We start from the raw sequence: 10,348 nt of genomic DNA, 5'->3' as shown, positions 1-10,348 counted from the left end.
TCCACCCGTGAGGGATGGGAGGGATGGTTGAGGGATGGGTCGAGTCTAATGAAGGCAGCGCTGATTGGCTGGGAGAGACGCCTCCGCTGCCCGCCAGCCAATGGGAGCGCGGGACACTGCGGCGTGGGTGAAGCCGGGCGGAGGGTGAGTGTGAGGGCGGCGGCCATGGCGGTCCCCGCGGGGTCGGTCACGGTGTTTGTGGCGGCTCTTTCCCCGCCAATTAACGATGATTCTTCCCTTTGGCTGCAGCCTCCTCCAGCCAAACACCTCTTAGCCGCAGCAGAGATGAGGAGAGCGGGGTGAGGATGGTGCTGGAGCTTCATCCCCACTCCCTGTGCCTGCCTAGTGGATGGGTTGAGGCTGGAAGCTTGTGCTGTGCTCAAACCCCCCAGGAACTGAGACACGGGAATTTTTAGGCACATAATTCTTTAAAAAACATTTCCTCAGTGCTCTGGGTGCATCTCCCCCAAAAAGCTCACCGAATTTTCTTCTTTAGGTCGTGTTGTTTTTTCCCCATGTCTGGTTTAGTTGGAACAGGCCAAATATATAAAAAATGCTGTATTTTGGGGGAAAGTGCTTCTGGCTCCTGCCAGTAACATCTGCAGGAGCAAGCTGCCCTCTCCCCTCGTGTGCAGTTCAAAGCAGAGCTCGTTAAATATTGATGGGTGAGATCTGTGCAGGCCCTTGGACAGATCTGAACATCCCTGCCTGGCCCTGCTTTCCAGGATAACCCTTCCAAGGGCTGCTCTACCCTGCAGTGATTCCTGTGGAGGAGGGACAGAAATAGCAGGGTTTTGGGAGCAAGTCCCAGAACTCTGGAATTACTGCAGTTAAAACCCTGTTTACAAGGGCAGGAGAGTTTTCAGGGTATTTTTTACAAAATGTATTTTTACAAAGCAGGAGCCCTGCACTGATCCAGCTCCTCCTCCTACAAGCTGCAGCAGTGGGAGGATAAAATCCTGGTGGGATGGCAAATAAATAATAAATAACAAATAACCAGCTCCTCTGTCACTCCAAACCACCTGGGACACCACTGTGGGGTCCAGGTCCTGTTTGGGATGTAGATAAACCTCCACAGCCTCTGCTTTTGCTGTTCATATTTTGGCCCTCTGTTTTTCCTTGTTGCTGCAGGGGAACAGATGTTCCCATCTGCTGGCCTGGTGTGTGGAAAAGAGAAGGAAAAGAGAAGGGACAGGGAAGATGTTCCCACCTGCTGTCCTGGTGTCTGCTCCAGCTCTGCCACAGGACCTGCCCACCCCTTCCTCCCCCATAAAATGTGAATTTGGCTCCTGTTTGAGGAGTGAATTATGACTGAAACATCTTTTTTTTTTGTTGTTGTTGTTGTTTTCTGTTTTGTTGTGTTCCTAGCCATCCTCTGTGCCCACCTGCTGTCCTGAGGGGCACCCTGGGCAGTTTGTACCTGGCAGGGTAAAATTGTCTGAATTCTGCCCTTTTTTTATTGCTTTTGTGTCCCACTCCTGGCTCAGATCTGAATTTTGCCCCTTTTTCCCTGCTCCTGTGTCCCTGGCTCAGGTATTTTCTGAATTCTGCCCTTTTTCCAGTCCTGGCTCAGATATTTTCTGAATTCTGCCCTTTTTCACCTGTTCCTGTGTCCCACTCCTGGCTCAGATTGGTCAGAACTCAGACAATATCTGAGCCAGGATTGGGACCCAGGAATAGGGGAAAAAGGCAGAATTCAGACAATTTTTTCCTGCTCCTGGATCCCACTCCTGGCTCAGATTTTGTCTGAATTCTGCCCCTTTTTTCATTTCTCCTGTGTTCCACTCCTGGCTCAGATCTGAATTTTGCCCCTTTTTCCCTGCTCCTGTGTCCCTGGCTCAGATATTTTCTGAATTCTGCCCTTTTTCCAGTCCTGGCTCAGATATTTTCTGAATTCTGCCCTTTTTTCACTGCTCCTGTGTCCCACTCCTGGCTCAGGTGGGGCAGAACTCAGACAATATCTGAGCCAGGATTGGCACCCAGGAGCAGGGAAAAAAGGCAGAATTCAGACAATTTTTTCCTGCTCCTGGATCCCACTCCTGGCTCAGATTTTGTCTGAATTCTGCCCCTTTTCCAGTCCTGGCTCAGATATTTTCTGAATTCTGCCCTTTTCACCCCCTCCTGTGTCCCACTCCTGGCTCAGATTTGAATTTTGCCCCTTTTTCCCTGCTCCTGTGTCCCTGCCTCAGATTTTGTCTGAATTCTGCCCTTTTTCACCTTTCCTGGATCCCACTCCTGGCTCAGATAGGGCAGAACTCAGACAATATCTGAGCCAGGATTGGGACCCAGGAGCAGGGAAAAAATTGTCTGAATTCTGCCCCTTTTTATTGCTTTTGTGTCCCACTCCTGGCTCAGTTCTGAATTTTGCCCCTTTTTCCCTGCTCCTGTGTCTCTGGCTCAGATATTTTCTGAATTCTGCCCTTGTTCCAGTCCTGGCTCAGATATTTTCTGAATTCTGCCCTTTTTTATTGCTCCTGTGTCACCCTCAACAAACCTGCCAGAAATTTCCTGATTTCTCTGAGCAGATCCAGACGGGGCCGTGGAGATCCATCAAGGGCTGGAGCTCCTCTGCTCTGGATCCAGCTGGGGATGATCCCCTGGAGAAAAGAGGGAGCCAGGGAGAGCTCAGAGCCCCTTCCAGAGCCAAAGGGGCTCCAGGAGAGATTTTGGACAAGGGGAAATGGGATATTGGGAAGGAATTCCTCCCTGATTTTGGACAAGAGATGGAGGGACAGGGAAAGGGGAAATGGGATATTGGGAAGGAATTTTTCCCTGGGAGGGTGGGCAGGCCCTGGCACAGGGTGCCCAGAGCAGCTGGGGGTGCCCCATCCCTAAAAATGCTCCAGGCCAGGTTGGACAGGGCTTGGAGCAGCCTGGGATAGTGGAAATCCCTGTCCATAGCAAGAGATGGAGTTGGATGGGCTTTAAAATCTCTTCCAATCCAAAAAATTCCATAATTCCATGCTCAGGGTGCTTGTGATGGTGCCCACAGGGGTCTGAGGATGAGGGAAGAGATGAGGATCTGACTCCATGTTTCAGAAGGCTGATTTATTATTTTATGATATATATTCTATTAAAACTATACTAAAAGAATAGAAGAAAGGATTTCATCAGAAGGCTGGCTAAGAATAGAAAAAGAAAGAATGATAACAAAGGTTTGTGGCTGGGACAGAGAGTCTGAGCCAGCTGACTGTGATTGGCCATTAATTAGCAACAACCACATGAGCCCAATCACAGATGCACCTGTTGCATTCCACAGCAGCAGATAACCATTGTTTCCATTTTGTTCTCGAGGCCTCTCAGCTTCTCAGGAGGAAAAATCCTAAAAAAAAAAAGGATTTTTCATAAAATGTGTCAGTGGCAGTGCTGTAGATGGGGCTGTGCTTTGATAAGTGGAGATGCTAAAGGGGAAGGAATTGCTAAACCAGGAGGGACTTAAGGCTGGCTCAAATGCCACATCCAGAAAAGCATTGTTTAATCCAAAATTAATTCCAGCCTGTGGAACACCCAGCTCAGAGCCTGCCAAAATCCTGTTGCTATCTCAGTGACACCCTGAGAAAATTAAAAAAAAAAAAAACGAGCTTTGAACAACGTTGCCCGTTTGGGACTAAATATTTGATGTGCTCAGCATGAGCAGAATTGAGACAATATCCCGGCGTGTTTTGCAGCTCTTCACCATGTTCCTGGTGGGACTCTCGGGTGGCATCGCGTCGGGGAAGAGCGCGGTGGTGGCCGTGCTGCGGGAGCTGGGCTGTGCCGTGATCGATGCCGATGTTATCGCCAGGCAGGGTGAGTTTGCAGCGCTCCTCCCTCTCCGTGAGGTTCCCCTGACAACCGGCATCGCTGACGGCAGAGGGTGCTCTGGCTACATCGCAAAAAGGTTTTTTCCCTCCTGCTTCCCAGTCCCAGCTGGCCCGGGAGGGGATTGGAGCGGGGATATATTTTTAATAAAGGAAAAAAAAAGAAGATCGTGACCTACTAAACGCCGTGGGGATGTTGTACTCTGAGTTTCCATCCCTTGGAGTGTGATGATTCCCAGGTTTGAAAGCAAAAGGAAATGTGGTTTCCTTTTGGGATCCCTTGGTGAGTCCAACACACCCCCTGAGCCCCAGGACACCCATCCTGTCACTCGGGTATGTTGGTGGCTGAAAGAGAATGTCCCTTTGTGCTTCACGTTGTTATTCTGGTGATACTGAGAGATCAGAGCACAGAGTTAATGTGCTCAGAAAAAAAACCCCAAACAACAAAAAATCCCAAAACGACAACAAAAACCAAACCAAAAACCCAAAAAAAAACAAACAAAAAACCCAAACAACAAAAAAACCACTCCAAAACAACAGCAAAACAAAACAAACCCAAACAACAACAAAAACAAAAGGCTTGTGCTGCTTGGGCTGGAGAAAAACCCCAAAATCCCAGCTCTGTTGACTCAGTAGGACCACAGCAGAACTTGTTTTTCCTGATTACCTGGGAGATGTTAATCCCTTCACCCCACCAGGGTAATGAGGAGAGCAGAGGGTGCCCAGAGCAGCTGTGGCTGCCCCTGGATCCCTGGAAGTGTCTCAGGTCAGGCTGGATGGGGCTTGGAGCAGCCTGGGATAGTGGGAAGTGTCCCTGCCATGGCCTGGGTGAGGTTTTCCCCCAGACCAGTCTGGGTTTCTGAGTTTCTGCATGCAGCAGGTTTGGGATTTGGGGTCTGCTGTTGAACAATGATGTCATTTGGAAATGCCTGGGCTTTTCTGTTTGGTGAAGAACTTGCTGTGTAGCCACTCAAAGCTGTGATGCTTTAACATTTTATTGCACTGTAATTCCCCTGGAGGTGCAGGAGAAATTTGCTGGAGGTGCTAAAAGCCCTCAGAGACAGTAGGAAAACACTACAGATACCCTGTGAAAGTTTTCTGCCAATCACTTTATTTTGCACCAATTCCTTTTTTATATGTGTTTGTTTACTGTATGGATTTCACCCATCCTGAAACTGCCTTCCACAGGAGAAAAAAAAAATTGCTCTTAAAGACTTTTATGAGCTTGGCCTGAGGTTCCAACCTGTGGCAATGTTCCTGGATTTGGGAGAGATGATTATCTGTGCTCTGTCCTCGCTGTGGTTACCCTCAGCTGGAGCTTAATTATGGTTTTATTGCTTCATCCCTTTTGTTGGGGATTTTTTTTTTTTTTGTGGTGGTGGCTTTAAAGTTGTATACTCGTGTAACATCAGAGCCCCTGCAAGGGCTGGTTGGGGATTGAGCTTTTTCTGTTCATTTTTCTGAAGAATTTAGTGACTGATGTGAAAGATAATAAAAACAAAAGACCTCAGCAGCATCCAGAGCCATGTGAATATCTCCACAGAAGTTTCCAGCTGGTCCTGGTTCCTTTAGGATCTCCCTGCTCCATCCTGGTGGGAATTGGCTCAGCCCAGCTGCTCCCCCAGCCTTGGCTTGTGGCCATCCCCTTGTCCTCCCTGCTGAATGGTCACCCTGAGCAGCAGCACAGAGTGCCACGAGGGTTGTGGTGCTGAATTCATGTCTGCAAAGGGATGAGGGACCTTGGGCTGGCAGCAGCTGCAGATGTGGTGCCAGGCCAGATGTGCTGCCAGGGCGAGCATCAGCTCTGTGGTGAATGAGCAAAGCCCATCTGAGGGTGATTGCTGATGCAAACACCAAGTGTAAAGCTGTAAAACTGCCTCTCACCCCCAGCTCTTTGATGTTCTCAGTGGTGCAGCCCCACTCCAAGGCCCATCAGCAGATCCTGCAGCACTTTGGCACCGAGATCCTCCTGGAGAACGGCGAGATAAACCGCGAGGCTCTGGGAAGCATCATCTTCTCCCAGCCAGAGAAACGGCGGCTGCTGAACTCCATCACCCACCCTGAGATCCTGAAGGAGATGCTGAAGCAGATCCTGAAGTATTTTGTGCTTGGTAAGAGGCTTTGTCCAGGCTCCTGCTCCCTTGAATGTGGGGAGAGGGACAGGGGTGACAGAGGGAGGGAGGGGACGTTGAGTGACAGCCTTTGTGCTCTGCCTGCAGTGATCTTTGGTGTCAGTGTTTGGAGGATTCATTCCTGATTCATTCCTGCCTTTCACTGCTGCCCTTCACTGCTTTCCCCTGTGGTTTCAAGTGTATCTGTAGGGCCTGGGAGCAGCTTTGCTGAGATTCCCCACTGGATAATGCCACAATCCTGAAATGGCCACACATCCCTCCCTGCCCCCAGCCTGCTCCAGCTTCACTGCAAGCTCTGGAGCCCTCTGAGTGTTGATAAGGTGAGGGATGGGCTGACAGCTGTGGCTTCCAAAGTGCCACGTTCCCCCTGATAAAAGGAACAAATGCAGCTGTCAGGCTGGGCTGGGGAAATGCCAGATAAGATCAGCAGCTGTTCCAGAGGTCCCCGTGTAGACAGAAGGATGCCTTAATAGAGTCAGTCTGGATTGGTGCTGCTTATCAGAGCCCTGAGAGAGCTGAACAGGCTGGGGCACCACGGGGCCGAGCTCTGCTGCGGGGTGAGGAGGAGGAGGAGGAGGAAGCACAAAGGAAGCAACAGGCAGGAGTGCCAGGAGCCAGAGATGGAGTCTTGAACTCGGGGCTGCGGGCTGAGGAGGCGGATGCTGTCCTGGCCCTTGGCTAGAGCTCTGTGTGGCCTCAGCAGGCTGCTTTGTCCTCATTAGTCAGGATTTAATGATTTGGGATAGCTGGCTGATGTCTCTGAGGATGGCTGTGTAAGGAAAGCTCTGATCGATGGAATCAGAGGGCGTGAGCAGCCTCTCAGGGCGGAGGTGCCGGTGGAGTGGTGGCTCCTTGGATGATGATGTCTTTTGTCAAGACTTCACTTGCTGTGGGCAGCTCAGTTTTAGGGGGGTTATAAAGAAGGGACACCAGCCAGAGATGTCCCCATGACTGGGGGATACACAGGGGAGTGAAGTCCTGACTTAGAGCTTTGTCCTCTCCCCCAGACTCAGCAGGGCATCTCCCACCTCCCCAAGGGCAGAGGCATGGAGAGAGCCAGGGGGGCAGTGATGGACTGTGAGAAGCTCCTTGGATGATGATGTCTTTGTCAAGATTTGCTGTGGGCAACTCTGTTTTAGAGGGATTATAAAGAGGGGACACCAACAAAACCTGAGATGTCCCCATTACAGGGAGACACACAGGGAAGTGAAATCCTGACTTAGAGCTTTCCCCCAGACTGAGCAGGGCATCTCCCACCTCCCCAAACACTGGCCAAGGGCAGAGGCATGGAGAGGACCAGGGGGACAGTGATTGACTGTGAGAAGCCCCTTGGATGATGATGTCTTTGTCAAGATTTGCTGTGGGCAGCTCAGCTTTAGCGGGATTATAAAGAGGGGACACCAACAAAACCTGAGATGTCCCCATTACAGGGGGACACACAGGGAAGTGAAATCCTGACTTAGAGCTTTCCCCTCTCCCCCAGACTCACCAGAACATCTCCCACCTCCCCAAGGGCAGAGGCATGGAGAGAGCCAGGGGAACAGTGATTGGCTGTGAGAAGCTCTGCTCCCTGTGCTGTCAGAGGTTTTAAACCAAACTCAGCCAGTTTTGGTGAAAGTTCAGCCCCTGGGCTGTGCCTGGAGGCTCCCCTCACATTTCAGTGTCACAGCTGCAGGAGGTCTGTGGAGATTTCCTTGCTCCCCTTGGAAAAATGGAGCTGTTTAACCAAAGCTTCTCATAAAGGGAGGAAAGCTGAGCAGGGAAATGCTGGCTCAGATGGCTGCAGCCTGGTGAAGTCTTGGACAAGAGAAGGAGAGGAGAGCAGATCCTGCTGTGGGCACTGCTTCCCAGGAGAGGCCAGCACAGCACACAGCTGCTGCTGCTGCCAGCCAGGCACTGCTGCTCTCGTTTCAGCTCCTCATTTCAGCTCCTCATTATATTTCTGCAGTTTCACCTTTGCTCTGGAGCAGCCAGGTTAGGGTTGATTTTTTATTTTTTTTTCCCCTCTGGAAACTTGGAATGAAACCATTTCCTCCCTGTGAGAGGGAGGAGGGCCAGCAGGCTCTGCTCTGCTGTGATCATGGAGCTGAAGATCTCCTGCTTGCTTTGCTTTTCCTGGCCATGGTGTGTGTGCAGCATGAAGGGATTTGGGAATGGGGGTTAACTCTGTTCCTTTCTTTGGGGAATGTTTCCATTTCCACAGGTTACCGCTACGTGATCCTCGACATCCCTCTGCTCTTCGAGACCCGTGGGCTGACCAGGCTGATGAAATACACAGTGCTGGTTTATTGGTAAGTGCTCTGGGAACCATGAGGACAGGGACAAAGCCACCTCTCTCAGATTGGACCATCATCCACTCTGGAGGTTCAGCCTCAGCCCTGGTGCAGTTGAGAGAAGTGATATCTCCCTTTGTAGTGCATGAGGGCCTTCCTGAGCTTCCCTGGCACCATCATAGAGGGGAATTCACTGCTCTTGGGCTTTCCACAGCCCATGTTCTATCAGGGCAGCATCTGGGGCATTGTGTCAATGCTCAGAACAGCCCAGGCAGCCGTGCCTCTGCTGCTCCAAGTGCAGGCTGCTCCCCCAGAAATGACAAGGGGGCACCTCTCTCATTCCCACTTTATCCCGAGGAGGGCAGATCCCCCTTTCCCTCCCTCCCTCCCTCCCTCCCACCCCCAGCTCATCCCCGTGCTCCGCCCTGCAGTGACCCCCCGACTCAGCTGGCGCGGCTGATGAAGAGGAGCGGGCTGGGCGTGGCCGAGGCCGAAGCTCGGATCAGCTCGCAGCTGCCCCTGGAGGAGAAGCGCAGGTGGGCCACGCACGTCATCGACAACTCCGGGGACTGGGAGAGCACTCGCCGGCAGGTCCTGCAGCTGCACACCCGCCTCGAGGATTCCCTGGATTTCCTCTGGGCGCGGCTGGCCGTGGGCACGGCTGTGGCCGGGCTGGGCGGGCTGGTGTTCCTCCTCATCCGGCATTTCATCTCTTAATTCACCTTTTCTCTTAGGCAGGGAAGGGGGCCTGAATTTCCCCGTTTGAAAAGGGCACTGAAAGGCCACCTCTGTTAATGAGCTTTGCCAGCTGAATGCAGACAGAGGCGTCTCCTTGCAGTCTTCCCAAGGTGAACACAGCCAGAGGTTTTTTCAGGCACATTCTCCCTGCTCAGGTTCTCACCCACCAGCTGTGCCTGTGGGATGATGCCCTCGCTCCCATGTGGGTCCATTGTGGGACTTCAGTGAGTTGAGGCACTTTAATCTGGGACAATCTCACTTTAATCTGGGACAATCCCACTTTAATCAGGTACAATCTCATTTTAATGTCTTCCAGGACCATCTCCTCCCTAGGGCTGGGGCCTTCTCAGGCCTGCAGTGTCCCCTGGGGTGATTCTCCGTAGCTCAGCCCTCTTAATGCAAATTTAGATTTGGGATTTTCCTTCTTTCATGTTGATTTAAAGGAAAGCTGTTAAATCAGTGAGGGGGAGGACAGCACCTCATTCACAGGGATGGGGTGCTCAGCTTGCTGCTCCTCCCCTCTGCCTCTGTGGCCATCACTCAAGGGTCACCCTTGGCTTTGGATCCAGGGCTGTGATCCAGCCTGGAGCAGGCTGAGACCAGGGCTCTGCCTCATTCCAACTCATTTCCTGCTGTTTGAGCTTCCTCTGGCAGCAGTTCCCTGGTGGGAGAGCCGAGCCCGGGCGAGGCGGGTGCTGGGTCTTCACTTTTGTTTTAATAAAACACTGCAAGCAGCTGCTGCACATCCCGTGGCTCTTCCCAGGCTGTTCCTATGCCTGGGCACGGCTGCACTCTGTAAAGTTCAGCACACGCAGGAAGAGCTGCTGCCTGCTCCTGCTTTTCCCAGTAAATATCCCTGAGCTGCTCCAGGAGCTGCTTGGATCATCATGACCTTCCTTTGGGGGGACTGTGGCTCAGTGTTGGCTCTGGGGTGGGTCTGGCTTGTTGGGATGTGATCCTGGCTCTGCTGTGGTTCTCTGTTCCCTCTGGGGTACCCCTGTCCCCAATGCCACTGCTTGTCCCCACACCATGACCATGATGATCCCTGGGATCCTCCAGGGTGTTCCCACCCTCCTGCCTGCCCTTGAGCCTGTCCTGCCTGTCCCCTGTGCCATCTTTTAGGCACAGGGACCTTCCCAGGGTGTCCCCAGCCAGCACCTGCCCCTTTTTGGGGCCAGACACTCTTCCACCTCCATCCTCCCCTGAGAGAGGAGAGCCCCGGTGGTCCCTGTGCGGTCCCAGGGAGCCTCCCCTAGCTGTACCCCAGCGCTGACCCCTCCTGCTCCAAACGCTCCCTAATTGTGCAATGCCGCTGGAATCCCTCGCAGGCAGCCATCAATCAGGGCCGGAGCGAGATTTCTCGGCCGAGATAAGAGCCAGTTCCGCCTCCCTCGGATAAACGGAG

At 52.2% G+C, this 10,348-nt stretch overlaps 1 protein-coding gene across 1 annotated transcript; it reads left to right on the top strand.

Moving 5' to 3' along the window:
• Nucleotides 1-32: 32 nt before the first annotated feature.
• DCAKD (dephospho-CoA kinase domain containing) lies at nt 33-9,771 on the top strand. The gene is made up of 5 exons (XM_058041661.1): nt 33-144; nt 3,669-3,789; nt 5,708-5,911; nt 8,136-8,223; nt 8,637-9,771. Exons 1-5 carry the CDS (start codon nt 49-51, stop codon nt 8,920-8,922), a joined length of 795 nt encoding a protein of 264 aa, XP_057897644.1. The 5' UTR covers nt 33-48; the 3' UTR covers nt 8,923-9,771.
• The last annotated feature ends 577 nt before the right edge of the window (nt 9,772-10,348 follow it).

The sequence above is a fragment of the Melospiza georgiana genome, chromosome 28 (genome assembly GCF_028018845.1).
Source record: "Melospiza georgiana isolate bMelGeo1 chromosome 28, bMelGeo1.pri, whole genome shotgun sequence".
Lineage (NCBI taxonomy): Eukaryota > Metazoa > Chordata > Aves > Passeriformes > Passerellidae > Melospiza > Melospiza georgiana.
Note: the sequence above shows the minus strand (reverse complement) of the source record. Positions and strands in the feature narration are given on the sequence as shown.